Source organism: Hippocampus bargibanti, linkage group LG16, assembly GCF_051943395.1.
Source record: "Hippocampus bargibanti isolate YZ-2025 linkage group LG16, ASM5194339v1, whole genome shotgun sequence".
NCBI lineage: Eukaryota > Metazoa > Chordata > Actinopteri > Syngnathiformes > Syngnathidae > Hippocampus > Hippocampus bargibanti.
Genome location: NC_142749.1, coordinates 9839687 through 9858815, shown reverse-complemented (window position 1 = coordinate 9858815; position 19129 = coordinate 9839687). Strand labels below are relative to the sequence as shown.

General features: G+C 40.3%; 2 protein-coding genes across 2 annotated transcripts; one reads left to right on the top strand and one right to left on the bottom strand.

The window, feature by feature from the left end:
• Positions 1–1123: 1123 nt before the first annotated feature.
• rb1 (retinoblastoma 1) lies at positions 1124–18971 on the bottom strand. The gene is made up of 27 exons (XM_089016831.1): positions 18711–18971; positions 18162–18282; positions 17945–18048; positions 17196–17330; positions 17059–17097; positions 16938–16987; positions 16619–16729; positions 15770–15915; positions 15609–15686; positions 14285–14394; positions 14129–14203; positions 13771–13858; positions 13568–13684; positions 13434–13490; positions 13309–13340; positions 13127–13203; positions 12806–13032; positions 5927–6042; positions 5666–5832; positions 5417–5562; positions 5237–5341; positions 5043–5156; positions 3639–3784; positions 3538–3568; positions 3305–3447; positions 3172–3218; positions 1124–2446 (listed from the first exon to the last, which is right to left on the bottom strand). The coding sequence occupies exons 1-27, from the start codon at positions 18818–18820 to the stop codon at positions 2391–2393; spliced, it is 2748 nt and encodes a 915-aa protein (XP_088872957.1). The 5' UTR covers positions 18821–18971; the 3' UTR covers positions 1124–2390.
• LOC148886367 (lysophosphatidic acid receptor 6-like) lies at positions 7100–9332 on the top strand. Its single transcript, XM_089016832.1, has one exon. The coding sequence runs from the start codon at positions 7561–7563 to the stop codon at positions 8659–8661; it is 1101 nt and encodes a 366-aa protein (XP_088872958.1). The 5' UTR covers positions 7100–7560; the 3' UTR covers positions 8662–9332.
• Positions 18972–19129: the final 158 nt, after the last annotated feature.

The following is a 19129-nucleotide window of genomic DNA, read 5'->3' as shown; positions in this document are numbered from 1 at the left end:
GTGTCAATTTCAGTGCCAGGGTTTTTGTCATTGTCTATCGAATTCCACAGAATATTGAGTTTTAGGACTACATAAACATTCAATGCTTCTTCTTTGATCAGAAAAAAAGCTTTAATTACTAAATTATATGGGTCTGGAATTATCTGATCTTGAAATGGGGGTGGCTGTCCAAAATACAATGCAATACATACATATATTGGTTTACATAGCGCTTTAACAACAGCTGAAGCTGGAACAAAGCGCTAACATGGAAAAAAGGGGAATGCAGCCCAATCGTGGAAGGGAAAAAACATTGCCAAAGGCCATGGCCAGCACTTTATCGGCACCCAAGCATGAAAAACAACAGCCCGAACAAATTAGGGAATGGCGCTCAACATTATATTTTCAGAATGCATTTGTGAATGGCAGTGAATGAGGTAAGCTAGAGTCTAATTCAGCTGACTGGTAAAAACACCCTGGACAGTCAAAAGGCATAATGCCTGCTGATCAATGTAAATCAGTGTCTGCTTTTGTAAGCCGAGCAGAAATTTGAGAAAAATAAAACGCCTAAGGAAACTAAAAACCCCGCCAAACCAATGAAATATAGGAAAACATTTTTACACAACTAATACACAATTTCCCAAGGACTACTCACCGTGAGGTTTTGCATGCCTGATATAAAAAAAATGAATGGAATGAACTTATCCTCTTCCACGCAATCAAAACAGATGGAGCGGACAAGCCAAGCAAGCACTTTGGCGTTCCGTGATCATATGAAGCTCTCTGTAAGGACGCTCCACTTCCATCAGTCTCCGAAGGGAATCCATCCAATTAAAATGTAACCTGCTCAAAGTGTTTCTGATGCCTCCTGCATTGAAAACAAAGTCTGGGTATCAATTAGGGTGGTTGTTACTGTACAGGTGGCAGATGTCATCATTCCCGGGGGGAACTGGAAGGAGTTCAAAAACAAGAAAGATTTATTTATATAGATCGTTGACATTCACATCTGGACATGTTATGAACGTTTTGTTGGTTGCTTTGCTGAAACACACACATTGTTGTCCTTCACTGTCTTACAGTCAAGTCATGGACCCTCTGCACCCTGCCCACCACCTTTTCCAGCTACTCTTCATGTTTTTCATGATACTAGAGCAACGTGTTCTCCTAAAGACAAATTCCTTGTGTGTTCTACACACTTCGCCAATAAAGATCCTGATGATGTGAATGAGTCCAGCATCGCGTTAGCTTTCTTGCTAGCCACAGTAACATTTGCTATCATGCTTAGTTTGACAGATACCAATTTCAGTTTCCTTTCCCAAAGCGGTTGTGCTTTATTGGTTTGTCGTCAAGTATAAAGTATAACACAGCTGTTTGACAGCAAACAAGATCAAGTACAGTACTTTACTTTGTGACATGCTCGAAAGGGTAAAGATGAGCTCCAAAACAAATAACTAGTTTAAAGGAAATATTTAGAATCATTTCAAGAAGTTGCTTAACCAAAGCAAAAAATACAAATAAAAGCTAAGCTTGACTTTAAATCTCTGATAAATAATGGTAAACAAGGGTAAGATTTTTAGCATCAGGCACAAACTAAAAAAAAATACTAAAAAAAACGTAGCTGTTGTCACCCAACATTTTTTTTAATAAGCTCTATTTTTCAAACACGGGCTCAAGTGGTTCTACCATCCACAAAAGACAATTAAAATGCTGATATTTGGATGATGAGCAAACTTGATGTTTTGTATTTGTGACCAAATACCCCCCACCCCCCAAAAAAAACCTCTGCAAATTCTCAATTAAAAAAAACCAACAACTTAAAACACAAAAATCGGTGCGCTTATCGCGCATCTAAATAGTCCCAGAGGATTGAAAGTCAAATCCAAGATACAAGGTGAAGCTATACTATTTCAAGTTGAACAGTGGTTGTTTTGTGCTAATGCCAGTTGAGTGTTTACATTATGAAAAATACAAATTGAATTGTAAAGGTTATAGGCCACATAAATGTGTACAAAATTTAGATGTTCATCTTTTTTTTATACATTACAAAAACCTGACATTGGCATAGGCGCATATACTTTTTTTATATCCACCATATATTGTAGTGATTTAACAAATGCTGCATCATGATTCAACTATTTTAAAATAACACGATGAAAATTTGACGTCTCACTAAAAAAGGTTCCTCAGTCATGTTCCGGCTGATGTTTCAAATACAAATAAAAGCGTTACATATCCTAACTTAAAACAAACAACAACAAAAACTATTGTCATTCTGTTATCCTCCCAGCCTGATATTCACAAATTATTCCTGAAATAAATGTTAAATATAAACTAAAACCACACAGTAAAAAAGGGGTTCACATTGTGTCCAAGAGCGTAGGGAAGAGCGCAGTAGTTTAATGGTGTTCCTTTCAGGATTCCGCATCCTCCTTCATTTTCTGTTCCTGGACGCGAGTACGGGCGGAGGCTGGATAGAAAAGTAGTCGGTGTGAGCGGTGCCATTTTGACTTATTTCATGAAATTGAATTTCAGAGTGTGAACTCTTAAAGGACAACCGACACCTCCGGACAAGTTGTGTCCATAATTTGTAAAATCACTTCAAATGACTTCTACTGAGCGTATTTTACAAAGATTCCACAACATATAGGTATATTTTATGTTTTAAAACCCACGCTGAATATTCAGGAAGTCTTGTTTTCGAGTTGATGACGATGCCTGACGTGACGTCACATCTGACACAAATTCCCAGCAGCCAAATCAGCCCATTTCCAACGGAGCTTGGGCGCCATCTTGTGCATTTTCTGGGCACTACATTGGAGTCCAGACGCCTCAAAATGAGACTGAAGGACTTCTTTAATCGATTGCAAACATTTATGCTTTCCTCTTCAGAACTATTTGAATCATATTCATAACTGGATGAGTATTAAGAAAGCATCTTCTCCGAATCTGAAGCCATTGTTTTGATTCTCGAGCAACGCACGACGTCACGAACAACGAACTGAAACTTTCTGAGATCATTTTGAAGTAGTTTTAGGACACTAAGTCATTTTTATTGGTGTTTTGCATTTGAATAAAAATATCAGCCTGCGTGTTTTGGGTATCTTAGATGCTATAAAACGTTTTTCTGGTGTCAGTTAGGAAACAAAAAAAATGGTGTCGGTTGTCCTTTAACGGAGCAGTTGACTAGCTTACTTAAATCGTTGAGCCTCTGGATCAGTGTTGAATCTCCATCGGATTTGCTATTGAAGAAGAAAAAAAACCATCAGAAAAATATTTTTGGAGATGTATTTTCCGCTAAATCACATAAAGTAATTTTTTTACCAACCTGCCATTGGGCTCATCTTGCCCATCAACATCAAATCGTAACCTCTTCGGAATTTTGGGGGTTCCTCCATGATCTGGCGTTCTCTTCAAAGAGCGATCGCCGCTACTGACCATCTGGTTGATCTTCTGGAAGCGATTGGGTGGCTAAAAAAATGTAAAAAAGCGACATGACAAATATTCATCGAGATAAAGCTGCGGGATATGAACTGCGGAAAAGAAAACAAAAGAGCATACCCCAAATGATTCACCGATTAAAACCAACATTCTGGAAAGAGACAAACAAGTTCAGTCAAGCAGGCATAGACATTGTTGCAATGCCAAGGTAAAGCGCTGACCTGCTGCGAGGTGTCATTATGCCTGGGGAGCGGGCGCTCTTCATCGGCGAGATGTACACGTTGCTGCTTCCAGGCACACGCAGAGGAGAACTGGGAAATTTATAAGGGCTGCGTGGGATTTGTGGGATCGGGGAGAGAGGAGGTGGCTGGAAGAAGAAAGAAAAACAGATACAGTAAAGTCTCGTTATATCGATATCGGATATATCGATAGTCCCGGTTATATCGATACTATTTGTATGCACGCACGGAGAAAATTACATGCAAACAGGGTCGGATATATCGATAGTCCCGGTTATATCGATATTTTTTCGGACTCCCTTGAATATCGATATAACGAGACTTTACTGTATTATGCATGTATTACATATATCGCTTTTGAGTGTATGTTTTTTTATGGATGTGTTAGTTAGTATGTTAGTACGTTTTTTTAAACATACTAAGTAAAAAGGAGCGTCAGAGCAGAGCGCCGATGCGCGTGTGGAAATGTCGCGGCTTGGAATTGAAGCGGATTTACGTGGGACAGGAGATGTGAGATAATCTTTTTGTCAATGGATGCTCCAGATTCGTTTTCTTTCAACGTTTAGCTTGTAGCAGACGTGCGCATTTCACCAAGACGTCCTTGAGCCACGGGAGAAAAGGCTGCTTCAATCCTCTCCTTTTTCATCTCGAACGGCTTTATGTAAAAAAAGAGTGTGCAGAATGTGCGTCTGTGTCCTTTGTGTTGCGTCACATTTCTTGTTTTGTTTTTGACTTCAGGATGGCGCCGAGTGAGTAGCTGCCGTTACAGCAGCTCCTGTATTTTGTTTTTCTACTTCTTTCTTGCCTTTCATCACTTTGCTGCTGTGAGATGTACATTTCTCCAGTGTGAAACTATTAAAGGTTAATCCAATCTAATCCAATACCTGGTTTCACAAAGGTTGGCCAACAAATAATTTACATTTGTCAAACTTCGGTCGATTGGATGTGTCACAATTGCTAAACTGTCTGTCGCTCTTCTCAACTCTGATATGCCGTTCAGAAGCAAATAAAAGGCAAGGAAGACATTCATTCATTCTTTTTTTATCCCTGAATGTTTTCACATCATTCTGTTTCGGTCACTCTGATCATGACCCAGGTCAATCCCATAGAAACAAAGACAATCAATATGACATTGTTTAAGATAAAATTAAGATATTGCAGCTACATGAGACAGGTTTTGGGAGATTTTTGTAGCAGGGCATCTCTAGTTATGGAAATCATAATCACTTGATTATGTTGCTGGGATTGTGGTAAATCCATCTTTTAGTGTAATGCATGTTCAACCTTTGACGATTGAAAAACAAAACAAAACACAAAGCTAACTGAGTGGAACAATATCGCTATATGGAAACGTAGCACAGTATTTTGGAAGGAAAGTTCCCTTACTCTTGTGGATGCATATTGTAGGATGTTGGTTTTCAGCCTCTGCATGAACACTTGATTGTAGAAGACAATGATGGAGTCGTAGTGGTCCTCTGTGATGCGGACATGCTTGAAAGTCTGCGCATAAACAGACATGTTATGGCACACAAAGAGGTTGGAGGCAATTAAATATGAGGCTCATTGAAAGATATTGTCACCTCCTGATTGGTGTTAGGCATGTTCTTGTACGACGACACGATGGCTTTGAAGCGCAGATCTACGCTCTTCACTTTGCATATGGCATACATGGCTGACATCATTAACTAGAAGAGAACGCGCGGAGAGGCAACCATGAGTGGATGGAAATATTCACGCACAAGACAAAGTCGCCAGGCTACCTGGTCCAGGTGACGATCTCTCATCAGCTCATACTTGTGTTGCAGAGTGTGCTGGAAGAGCGTCCAAATGATGGGCTCCAGCTCCGGATAAGTGGATGGCAGATAGGAGCAGAGCATCTTCAGTCTAGTGTAGGCAAGGCGGTACACTACAAGGACACAACCGAATGAACAACGGTGACATATCAGATGACACAACACGGATCAATAGAGATTTACCCGGACAAATAAAATGTCAGTATTGAATCATACATTTCTTATAGAATAGGCTGAGTGAGTTAGACTTCGGGTTTCGAGGGTTTTGGCTCGCGGCTTGAGATGCAGGCTGGCTCAGTGATGGAACCGCAGCTTGAGAGCTGGGCGTGGCGGGGGACTCAGGAGGTACGATTCGAAGACATGGGCGAACAGGGGACAGATACCTGGCAAAAAAATAAAAATAAAATAAAGACCCTTCTGATTCATGGTGCTTCTGCAACATTGAAATGTTGGCACACAGCAGGCTGGTGGACTCACAAGTCAGCGGCTGTGTGGTTGTGTTGTAAGGGCTGGTTGAAACTAGCGGGTGCCTCCGCTTGTTCCACCGCCCCGCCCTCGTGCTCCTGCTTCAACAGCTCGAAGAGAGGAGAATCCTGCGAGATGAAAGAAAAGGGGATGATTCAAAAAAACACCAATTTAAAAAGAAAGAAAAAATAAAAAAGATCTACATTCCAACGACAGTATAGACAGTTGACAGTCAAAGCAAAACTAGACAAGGAAGAGCACTACAGTGCCACCTAGCGGTCATAAACTGAACCACACAAACTGTCAGGACGTCTTTTTTTAATTTACCAGGTACAATCCATCTGTCTCACGGGTGTCAAAGTTTGATTTGCTTTTGCGGGTGGAAAAAATGATGTGGGCTGGATTTGGCCCCGGGGACTTGACTTTGACACCTGTGATCTATCCATCCACCTAATACCTGTATATATTATCTACCTACCTATCTATTACAGTATATATTATCTATCTACCTAATATATATTATCCATCTGCCTATGTAATATATAATATCTAATATATAATTATTAGATAATAGATATAAGATTGTAATATCTATTATCTATCTATCTGTCCAATATCCATCTACCTGTCCATCTATCCATCTACCTAACTGTCCATCTATCCATCCTTGATCTATTCTCTATTATATAATATCTATCTATAACCAAAAAAAGGCACTTTTTACACAGACAATATACTGCTTTACTTTTCATCTGTGTAGTATTCGAGTATCTCACTTAATGATTTGTGACTTTGAATGTCATGTGAACCGAGCCGAGTTCACTCTTGCAGGCCCGAAACTTGTGCACACATCTTTTGCAGTCTAAACCACATCCTGCTGAGCCAGCGGCGTACAACGGCAGCAACAATCTTCACTGGGATTTGGTTATCGTAGCAGAGCACAGTGTTGACTTTTTTATAAAACAAAAGTGACATTTAAAAAATAAAAAAACATACTGACATTTTTGTCAGCAGTAAGGTCAACTAGCTTCGGAGAACATAACGTACATTTATTTCAGATAGTTGGGCACAACAGGTCCCAACATTAATATTGAAATTGTAAGGTAGGTGCAACAACAGTCAAAGTGGGAAGGCTTTGGCCCGAGTATTCGGCTCCTCCCTTTTCTTTTGCCTTGAATCATCTGACACGCTCGCAGCTTGTAAAAGAACTTCAGACCGAGCAAGCTGGCTGCAGGAAATACACAACCGACACAGTAATAACGACAAAAAAAAAAAAAAAAAAAAAGTCGACGGGGGATCACTTCATTATTTTCTGCAGCTGAATGCAGACCGCCACGCGTGACTTTTAAGAAAGGGGAAGATAAAATCAACTGAAGAACAAAGATGGTTACGAGCGGGAGCTTCCCACCATTATTATGCAACCTACGAGGATGAACACTTTTGGATACAGCAAAAGGTATTGAGGTATCACTTCCTCAACATTTTGGGGGCATTTTCTCTGTCTCTCCCTAGGCAAATACAAACAAATGGATGGTTCCAGACTGGTGGTTAAACAGGTTTTTGGAGGTTTTGTTTTTCGATTGGCGATGACACGGGATCACTTTTCCACTCTGTAAATATTACAGACTCACCAGCTGGATTTTAAAATGTATAACAGTACACTGGGCGCCGCGCACAATTTGATAAAGTGCAACAAGAGCGACGACTTCAAGTACCCTCTGTACAGCACCGTTTTCAGCTTGGTGTTTGTCTTCGGATTCCTCTTCAATCTCGTGGCCGTCTACATTTTTGGGTGCACGCTGAAACTGAGGAACGAAACCACCACGTACATGGTGAACCTGGTGGTGTCAGACTCTTTGTTTGTCCTCAGCCTTCCTTTTCGGATCGTCTACTTCATTAAACGGGAATGGATGTTTGGCAGCGAGCTGTGTAAGATTTCCGTGGCCCTTTTCTACACCAACATGTACGGCAGCATCCTGTTCCTCACCTGCATCAGCGTGGACCGCTTCCTGGCTATTGTGCACCCATTCCGCTCTCAAAAAATTCGGACCAAGCGGAACGCCAAATTGGCCTGCGTTACGGTGTGGGTGCTCGTTCTTTCTGGGAGTATCCCCACCGGGTTCCTTTTGGACACCACCTCGCCCAAAAATGTCAACTCTTCGTCCAACTACTGCTTTGAAAACTACTCCAGTAACCAGTGGAGGTCAGAATTGTCCAAAGTTGTGATGTTTATCGAGACGGTGGGCTTTGTGATCCCATTGATGGTCAATCTTTTTTGCTCTGTGATGGTGCTACAGACACTAAAGAAACCACAGACCATCAGCCGCGGCGGCAGCATCAACAAGGCAAAAGTTTTGAGGATGATCATTGTACATCTGCTAATTTTCTGCTTCTGTTTCATCCCCTACAACGTAAATCTCATGTTTTACTCTCTGGTCCGGACTAAAGCCCTGAAAGGGTGCTACGCAGAATATGTGGTGAGAACCATCTACCCCATTTCACTGTGCATTGCCGTGACCAACTGCTGCTTCGACCCCGTTATTTATTATTTCACATCAGAGACCATTAAGAGCTCCATCAAACGCAAATCCACTGCATGGCATAACGGCGTCAAGCTTCTCGACAGGTTGCAAGGGGACAGCGGCCAGAGCAGCACAAATTCAACACCTCGCTTGGCCTTGAGGTCTCTGAAAACAAAGTTCACGGACACAAAGGGTTCCAAATCTCAAGATAAAACCACATTGTGATGCCTTGAGGAGTCACAAACGGACTCTTGGTGAAAAGTACAAGGACTCGCAACTGAGACAGTCAACAAGAGCAAAAGACCGAATGGACACAAAGGAATGGGAATAAAGACAGTGACGGTTGTTCGGCACATAAAAAAAGGAGGACGTTTGACGGTATCAATAATTGTGTCACAATGTCAAAACTGCTTTATGCTGTAGTTTTACTGACTTCCTGACTTTTCACTGACTAACTTTTTGGAAAACGAAATGTAGGGCCGTTTTTTGTGTGCGCACTGAAAGCAGTATTAGATCTGTTTTGATGGACTTTTCTTTTACTTTCTTAATGTTGTTCCTACGTACTTAAGGTCTGGGAAAGTTTTCAGGCATTTTATTGCCCGCTTCATTCCGAAAGTACTAAATAAACCAGTTAAGGGACGGACTTTGCTTGCTCATAAACAAGTGTGGTGTAGCTTTTTTTTAAACACATTTGCTGCCATTCCCAAATGTATTCGGGAATTGAAAAGTGTGACGTTGAGAGCCATTCCTGAATAAGTTCGTGTTTTGGTTTTTCTTGCTTGGGTGCCGATAAAGCGCTGACCAGACCTCTGGCAATGTTTTACCCTCCCTAGCATTTCCTTTTTTTTACCATGTTAGCGTTTTGTTACAGCTAAAGCTGTTGTTAAAGCACTATATAAATCAATATGAATGTATTATATTTTGTACAGATACCCCCATTTTTTTTCTGATGGAAGAAGAGAGTCTAAGGTTTCTTATGCTGCATTGAATGTTTATGTAGTCCTAAAACTCAATATTCTGTGGGTCCTGCAATTTAAGTCAAAATGACAAAAACCCCGGGCACTGGAGTGGACATATATTTACACATCGTGTGTCAGTGAACGAGCTAATGTATCAGTCGCAGCTGTGTAACCAAACTATAGGTCGACATGACTGAGTCATCCATTTTTATTTTTGTCACCACCGACAATGTGGCTGATGCCACAAAGGCACAATGACTCAAACAGCTTTCAGGTGTGGTCAATGATTAACAAAACCCAATGACTAGGCAACCGTCGATCAACATTACACCGGCTCTGAACATAAGTGAAACAAAATCTGTCCTGGAGTAAACTTTGGGCGCTTTACTTTGATTGATCCAACATATCACAATTGGAACAACAGCCGGGTTAAATGAAGAATGCCGACTAACTAATTGAAGCTGACAAGAGTGAAATGAATACTAGGGGGACATTGCGTAGCTCTTAGTGCATGCGGAATAGTTGTCCATGCTTGCAAGACTGAGCGCTACAACATTCCTGCCAGGAAGCTTTGCCCGAGGGTCGGCTCTGACACGAATGCTTCACTACCTGTAAAACATCAGCATGCAAGCCACAACACGCCGCAAGAAACGTGTTGGGATTGTTTCACTAAAGTGAATGTCAGACTTGCAGCATCGCAACGCAAAATAATGACACTGCATTACTACCCATTTTTTAATTTAACTCATTCACTGCCAGATGTGTAAATATGTGTCCACTCCAGTGCCAGGGTTTTTTGTCATTTTCACTCTAATTGCAGGACCCACAGAATATTGAGTTTTAGGACTAGATAAACATTGTAAGAAATAGATAAACAGTGTAAGAAACCTTAGACTCTCTGCTTTCATAAAAAAAGAGTGAATTTCCGAAATTATGAGTCTGGAGTTATATGAGCTTGAAATGGGGCCGCTGTAAAAAATACAATGCAACACATGTTGATTTATATATCACTTGAACAACATCTGAAGCTGGAACAAAGCGCTAAAATGGAAAGAAGGGAAATAATGCCCCCTTGTGGAAAACAAAAATAAAACATTGCCAGAGGCCAAGACCAGCACTTTATCAGCACCCAAACAAGAAAAAAAACCAACACATTTGGGAATGGCGCTCTGTCATATTTTCACTTCCCAAATACATTTGTGAAAGGGCAGTTAAAGTACCGTATTTTCCGGTATATAAGGCACACCCAAAAGCCTTGATTTTCTTCAAATGATGACCCTGCGCCCTAAACGCAGGTGCGCCTTATATGTGAAGTATGCCTCAGTATTTTGAGCCACAACAGGTCTCTCAACTCCTGTCAGCAGCCACCGACTTCATTTCCCGCCCGTAGATGACATAGTGCATAACCCCAGCCTCTACTGTAGTGCCGTATAATGTGCTATGCCTTATATTTGGACATCTTTTGTATATTCATATACAGTAAAGTCTCGTTATATCGATATTCTCGGGAGTCTGAAAAAATATCGATATAACCGGACTATCGATATATCCGATCCTGCGGCATGTAAATTTTCTCCTTGCGTTCATAGAAATAGTATCGTAATAAGCAGTACTATCGATATAACCGATATCGATATAACGAGACTTTACTGTATTATATTTGGAAAACTGTTTTTCATTCATTGAAGATGCTCCTTATAGTCCAGTGGGCCTTATATATGGAAGGAGTTTGAAAATACGGCATTCATTGGGGGTGCGCCTTACGCACCGGAAAATACGGTAACTTGAGAGCAACTCATTTGGTGGGGAAATCAAGTTAATAGTTAACCAAACTAAGTTTTTAACACGTAGCCATAAATGGGCGTCCTCAATTTGCATTTCATTTTGAATATTGGTCACAGTATGGTGGGAAATGTTAGCATGTCAATCTAAGGTCAACCTCAAACAATGTGATTTGTTGCCTGATCAAGGTTAAGGTGACCAAAATTCAAACCACAAAAAAACGACGAAAAAGGAATCATTTAGCAGTCCTCTGTAACGCGAAGTGAATGTCATTACACAGTCACACATTGAATCGTTATAACCAAAATATACACAAAAGGAAAGAAAGGTTCATCTGACAACTAAAAATAACTTTAAAAATCCTCCACTACTTAAACACGGCTATGTGTTTGTATGACCTCTGTCAATATACACACTTCATAAAGTGGTGGACAACTGTGTTTATTAAGTTTCCACCGTCCAACAAATTTAATAGCTCCAACAGAAGCCCATGAATGTGTTCCAGCTTCCATTTTATGTTCTCGTAAAACGATCTCATTTCCTACCGAAAGAGACGTTGGGATTTACGGCATTTCGGGTCATGGAGGTGTGGACCATAACCGAGCCATCGCCGTCCGCCAATCACAGCGCATCTCGGCCCAGCTGCGCCGTGGACACCAGCGACTGCTTCCTGTTCTACCAAGTGACCTTAATGGTGCACATTAATCACACCATTAAGATTCGGAATATGATAGCTAATAACGCAAAATATATCAATGTTCTCGATTCGGTAAGATCTGGGTAACTTTAGTAGTAAGGACATCTGCATCATTGTTCTGAGCTTTTGGATGCTCTTCATGCTTGTGTGGAATTTATTCCTGAAACATATTACGCTAATTCAAGACTCTAAATTCAGACTCCATGATGAATGTTAAAATATGCTTTGCGAATAATTAGACTACCAGCATGGGTACACCACCTCTTGGACATTAATGTCACGCTGAAAATGAATGCATGGATAATACTATCAGCAATAAAGCTACAATATATTGAGCAACTAAATCCATCTTGATGTTCAAAATAAAACAATCACAAGATGGCAATATAGCAAAGCTGAGCATGTGACGTAAGCATAACACCACATATTTGCATATTTGACTTACCGTATTTTCTGGTGTATAATGTGCGCTGGAGTAGAAGGCGCACCCCTAATGAATGGTATATTTTCATTTTTTTTCCATCCATAAGGCGCACCGGAGTATAAGGCGCACTTTCAATGAATGAAAAAAGTTTTCCAAATATAATATGGAAATACATAAACATAGTTGAGAGACCTGATGTGGCTCAATATTACTTCATATATAAGGTGCACCTGCGTACAAGGCGCAGATTCATCTTTTGAAGAAAATCAATGCTTTTGGGTGCGCCTTATACACCGGAAAACACGGTATTTTATCCTGCCCAGTTCAGCAAGGCGGAGTAGCAAGCAAAATGTCAAGGATTGTACATTTTGGAATGAAGCATCTTATTTGGCACCTCATTCCACATACATAAAATCAAGCATGAAACGTGACTTAAGTATGGAGACTAAAATTGACTTTCACCATCGCTCTTTTATGTCTGCATGTGAGTTGCAAAATCCCACTGACCGTCTTCCATGCGATCCGTTCCATGATGAGGTTCTCGCAGGTCTCAAGATGCTTGACGATATCTTTGCTCAGAGTCACGTCTGCTTTGATAAAACTCTCGATGACTTTGTAGAAGTCAAAAGCGCTGAGATTCAAAACATCCAGTATCCACGGAAAGCACAGGTCCGCTTCGCCTGAGATGCCACCACTACGGCCACTGTTGTATCCCCCGGTTTTAAAACTGCTCTCTAATAATGAAAAGCCAAACAATGTTAGCATATGCCCGTTTCCAACGGTATCTTGATAGAGTCCGTTTCTAAAGTATAATGTTGAAAAACATACCTCCGTATGTTGCCATGACAACCTCTAGTGCGCACGCCAAGAGTGACGTGTGGAATGTAGCGTCATTGAGAAGTTTACTGAAATGGAATTTAAGTGAATTAAAGCCAAGGATGCTTCACCAAATTTCACAACATGAAAAAGCAATTCAAGAATTCTGAAAGTACATTCCAAATTTATAGTACCTGAAATTTTGCACGGAAAGACGTTTCTCTTCCTAAAGGGGTCGAGAGAAAGTAGTTCAAGTGTCATTCAGTTAAGCAGGATTCTTGATCTAATGATGATTTTTGACTTGACTCAAATACTGTACCGATTTCAACATCGCCTCCATGACTTTGTAGTAGAGTTTGACACCAAGTGTAAACCTCTGGTTAAAAAAAAAAACTTGAGGCACAATTGTTGACCCAAAAATTGCTCAGGGTCTATTTGACGACGACTTCATACCTGCTTTCCGAGAGTGATCCAGCGCGGGCCAACCGCCTCAGCAAACCTCTGGCTGAATTTTGGTCCATTTGTCTCCAAGCGCTTCAGGATGTCTTGAGTTGGGTCCACGGTACAGTTCTAATAACCCAAAAAAATAAAAACAGAAAGTCACACAAGGACATCATCCGTTATTTTAATTACAGCAAACGTTTGTGGAGACCCGCCTTGAAATAGGTGACTAAGTTGGTGGATGGCCTGTCGCCACGAGAGGTGAGATCTCCCCTCAACTGTTGAATGGAGTTCATCGCGGCTCTGATGAGATAAAACAAACAGGCACAAATTGACTTTCAAAACTTCATATTTGCATTCAGCAATAATCTAAGACTAACCTTCCCTCCATGTTCATTTAATAAATTGCAGAGATCGCTAGACATCCACTACTCAGAGAGACATTTTATTTTCATGTTCTACTTTTTTTCCTCTCACACCAATAACAAGCTAATTTATGATCTGAAGCACGCCTAACATATCCTTGTTTGTTCTAATTTACATGACCTAAACTCCTAGCTATGTGGCGCTCACCTGATTGGAGTCTGTGGGACGGGCATGGCATCTTCTTCCGGCATGTTCTTCTTGGGCGTTCTCTCCACTTGTACCCTGAAGAGAACATGTATGAATGTTTTGTTTTCCCTAATTCCCATTTACAACAGGAAGTAGTTTGGATTTTAAAATCCTCACGGATCCACTTTGGGCGCAACAAGTGTCTCGTCGTCGTCTAAAAACAGTCGTGCGTCCATGTCTTGACTTTTCAGGTAGTGCTCTTCATACTGCTGGTTAATGATACTGGCCTGCGGGGACAAGTTTAGCGGTAAATGGTTGAGGATGTTATGGAATATTAAAAAAATAATTAAAATATACATTTTAAAGGTATATTTTATTGCAATAATTGGATGTTTATAATAATAATAATAATAATTTAATTTATAAGCGCCTTTCAAAACTCTCAACACTTTACAGCACAGGTGTCAATGTCAAGGCCCGCGGGCCAAATCCGGCCCGCCACATAATTTTTTTCGGCCCGCGAACTCAAACTTGTTAAATTCCATGATGATTGCTAAAATCTGAGCCAAAATTTCATATTTTTGGATGTCAACCACAATAAAAGTCATTATTCTTGACTTCAGATTTGAAAACGAGTTATTCCTTAATTTGCTGTGTGCTCTATATGTAATATGTGAAGGGATTTAAACATTCTAATGGGTTCCCCAAATTCATAACGGCCCTCGAGAGGAAACCATAACTACAATGTGGCCCGCGGCAAAAAATGACTTTGACACCCCTGCTTTACAGGAACAGGATAAGTTTTTCTGCGGGTGAGCAGTGGAAGCCATATTACAAAAGTAATTAAATAAATATGGTTAATACTTTCATTGGAAATAAACTACTGTCGTTTAACCAGAAAGGAAAATGACTGTATTTTCCGATGTATAAGGCGCACCAAAAAGCCTTCATTTTCTTCAAAAGATAAACCTGCGCCTTATACGCGAAGTAATAATGAGCCACGGCAGATCTCGCAACTACTACTTGCAGCCACTGACTTCATTTTGCCCTTGTAAAAGAAGTAGTGTGTAACCCCAGCCTCTACTGTCGCGCCTTATAATGTGGTGTTCATTATATTTGGAAAAGTTTAAAATATTTCTAGATTATATTTGGAAAACGTTTGTCATTCATTGAATGCCTTATACTCCGGTGTGCGTTATGTATGGAAAAGGTTTGAAAATACATCATTCATTGGGGGTGCACGTATACTCCAGTGCGCATTACACACCGGAAAATACGGTCACAATTTTTTGGGGTCAAATTACCTCAAACACTGCATGTCAAAGGTGATAACCTAAATCTCTCTAATACATTTCACAGAAAGATTGGTGGCTGCACTAAGATACAATAAATACTGGTGTGCTTCAGACGCATCGAATATGAAAAATAACGGCAAGTGTAATAAATTGTGGGCACAATAAGGCGAAACAGTACCTGCTGTAACTCAATTCACAAGGCATACCTGAGGAAGACCAGGAGTTTTGAGAAGGTCCAGAGACACCAGGAAAGCGGAGAAACTGGTCTGGTAGACATTTTTAACCTACAAACGCAATTGGCATGAAGAAGCGCAGGGCACATTGATATTCAATATGACGTTTACCAAGAGACAAGAGCGACACAGACCTCATCCACATTGCATTGATTCTCCCTGCACAAGGTTTCAAGAAGCAACATGTCAACCTCCAGGTCAACAGGGCGCGCTTTGGCGCTGTTTTGGTTGCGACGTGACGTTCGAGTGACGGGAATGTGGACTTTGCTGATGGCTGATTCTGCGAAAAATAATAACGATGTGATTTTGTTCACTGGTTGCGGAATGGAAAAGATTTGCAGACTGCGAATATTGCTGTAGGGTCCAACTGAAAAACTGGAAGGTATTTACAAAATTCAATGTCATCAAGCAATATTTTTTTTCAGCAATTAAAAAAAAGGAATCTACGTGTATATAAACAGTGTCCCAAAAGATGGATTACAATTCCTTTTTAACATTTTGTTTGACGTCTAATCAAATAAGTGAAATACTCAAGGCGTCACAGACATAGACAATGACTTTGAAACACACACACACACGCGCACACGCACACACACACACACACACACACACACACACACACACACACACACACACACACACACACACACACACACACACACACACACACACACACACACACACACACACACACACACACACGAGCACCATATTGTTTGTGTATTTAAAATATAACTAACTCAACATTACTCAAGCGAGCTGTAACCCATCAAGTTTTAATATTTTCGAAAAAGTATGTAATATTTTTTTCAAAGCCATAATGAAGTAGGGTCAGAATTTCCTCTGGGTGGAAGTCTACAAAGACTGATGAGATCAAACTTGCGCAACAATTTCCAACCCGAGATCATGACATTGTAAATGTAATATTTTTCCATGTTCACGTACATTTTGCAACCAGTAAGCCAATGAGGAGGGTGTCTTACGGTAAAGAGGCTGCAACATATCTGGAGGGCATCTTTTGATGAATAATTCGAGAGTGCACAGCAGCAACTGAAACGATATGACCAGGTCATCCTCCATCTGCAAGGCCTTTCCTGCATGAGAATCATCACCACAATTTAGCAATCTACTCTGAGGTAACAGAAACGCAAGTATGACGACAAAAACATTCCAATCCAGACACTGAAACCAAAAAGGAAGGACAACTGAGAAGAAGAACGCAGAGCAAAAGGGAAATTATTTCAACCAATGTATTTACAGCTTGTCCTACTTATGATTAGTGTTTTTAAAAATGTAACTCACCTTTGGCCAAAAGAAACATCGTCCAGCAGGTCCGTGTGATCTCATTCGCCCTAGAAAACCAGAGAGTGAAAAAAAAGTCAACATACAACTTTTAAGCCAAGCCGGAAAGTGCTCAACTTACTTCGACTCGGGGACCTCAGTAAAGATCTTTTTGCATGTCCTGAAACAACAAACATGATTACATTGGAAAAATAATTTTGACTTCAAATTTGGCCTCTTTAACTGCTCTAGTTCATGCGTGCATGTGTGTTAACTCACTTCTCAAATCTCTGGTAAAGAGCCAGGGTCACATCATATTTGTTCTCCAAGCGTGTTAGAGCTGAATTGACCTTGGTGCTTATTGTGTCCAGATTGATGTCCAACTTCCGAACCAGAGCCAGAAACTCCTTTAGACTAAAAAGAGGAAGAAAAGATGAGATCATACATGAGCAACGACCGAATCAGACTTCTTAACGACATTGACTTGTCGGTAGCAAAGATTCAGTTTATTAGATTACATTACAGGAGGGCAAATACTGAATTTAAGATTAAGTCTCAATGTACCACAATGTAACAACAGTAAAAACAACAGGTTCACTGATGGGTTTCATAAATACGGGTCAAACAATCTGTTGCCATACACAATATGTACTTAGTTTAGAAATTAAACCCGACCCATGCAATCAAAATGTCTTAGTTGTATTAACGAAGTCGAAGGCGGAAGGAAGTACAGTAAAGTCTCGTTATATCGATATCGGATATATCGATAGTCCCGGTTATATCGATACTATTTCTATGCACGCACGGAGAAAATTACATGCAAACAGGGTCGGATATATCGATAGTCCCGGTTATATCGATATTTTTTCAGACTCCCTTGAATATCGATATAACGAGACTTTACTGTATACGGCGAAACATGTCAGGTAATTGAACACCTAAAAAACACTGTAAGAAAATAATCTGTTTTAAATCAAAACATCGTATTTGCAGACCCGGCAGTAACTTAATGAGACATGATTACTTACTTCATCGAGACTGCTTTTAGGACCTGAGTTACGGTGAAGGAAACGGCATCCAGGTCGATAACGGCCGCAAACAAAGAGGCACCCCACAACCTTTTTTGATCCTTCTAAATAGAGATGTTTGAAAAATTAAAAACATTTGATTGAATAATGAATAATGAAGGAATTATTTCAACGGCCACCATCTCTCTAGACTAGAGTATGAGAATGCAATACGTACAACAAATTCCTCCAGGGACTCCTGTACCCCTTTGTACATCTTCCAAGTCAGGTCACAAACCACATCGGACACATGAAGGCTTGTGCACAGAGCAACGAAATCAGCATCCTTGTCTCTGTGCCTAGACAACAAAGACAGGCAGAAAAAAACACACACAAATAAATAAATAAATAAACAAATACCATATGATATATATCCATACATCACATGCAAAGTCAAGAAACGCTGTTATCTTTGTGGAAGTATGAAACTGTTGCTCGAACTATTTCCCAACAACAGGCAGCAGTTACATTAAACACATTTTGTTGAATTAATCGTTTTCTAAGAGTGTAAAACAAAGTGAAGTGAAGGAGTACCAATGGAAAAATCCCAACATTGGCCATCGTTGTTTGTGCTGTTTACTGTGAACGTAGCATCCGATTCTAAAAGAACGTAGCTAGCTGAATTGGTTAGTATGTCAACGACAGTCTAAGCATGACTTGAAATAAGCACGTTCATGAATTAACTAGTTGATAAAGTAGAAAGTTAAATGTAATCGAGGTGGCTTACTTTTTAACAGATAATTCCGCGTTCGTTTTTAAGTCCGGAGAGGAACTTTCAAGTCTCTTTTTCGTTTCTTTGTTTTGGGTCACGGTGGCACTACGCCTCTTCGGTGGCATCCTTGTATTCCACTAACAAACAAGCAGATGCGGCAATTCTTAAAGAATGTCAAATTAAACAATCAAATTGTCATTAATTATTGAACACAGAATTTAAATCCCAAATCCAGCGACTGTGTTTCGACAACACAAAACATGGATGACTTGCAGAAAGAAAAGCGCGCTCGATTTTATGTAAGGGAATGCACGTTGTTACAAAACACCGTTTTATGCCACAACTACATGCCCGTGCAGCTGCATAGAAACAAATTTCTAATTTATAGGTCAGTAATGTAATTTGTACATCACCCTAAACCAATGCCCAACTAA

What these genes read in the sequence shown, in the direction of transcription:
- rb1 (XM_089016831.1), bottom strand. Translation starts at nt 18,820, where the DNA reads ATGCCACCGAAGAGGCGTAGTGCCACCGTGACCCAAAACAAAGAAACG. An exon ending in GTCCCACAGACTCCAATCAG is followed by an intron (nt 13,859 to 14,128) that starts GTGAGCGCCACA and finishes TTATCTCATCAG; the next exon opens with AGCCGCGATGAACTCCATTC. An exon ending in AACGGATCGCATGGAAGACG is followed by an intron (nt 6,043 to 12,805) that starts GTCAGTGGGATT and finishes TTCATCTCGCAG; the next exon opens with GATTCTCCTCTCTTCGAGCT.
- LOC148886367 (XM_089016832.1), top strand. Translation starts at nt 7,561, where the DNA reads ATGTATAACAGTACACTGGGCGCCGCGCACAATTTGATAAAGTGCAAC.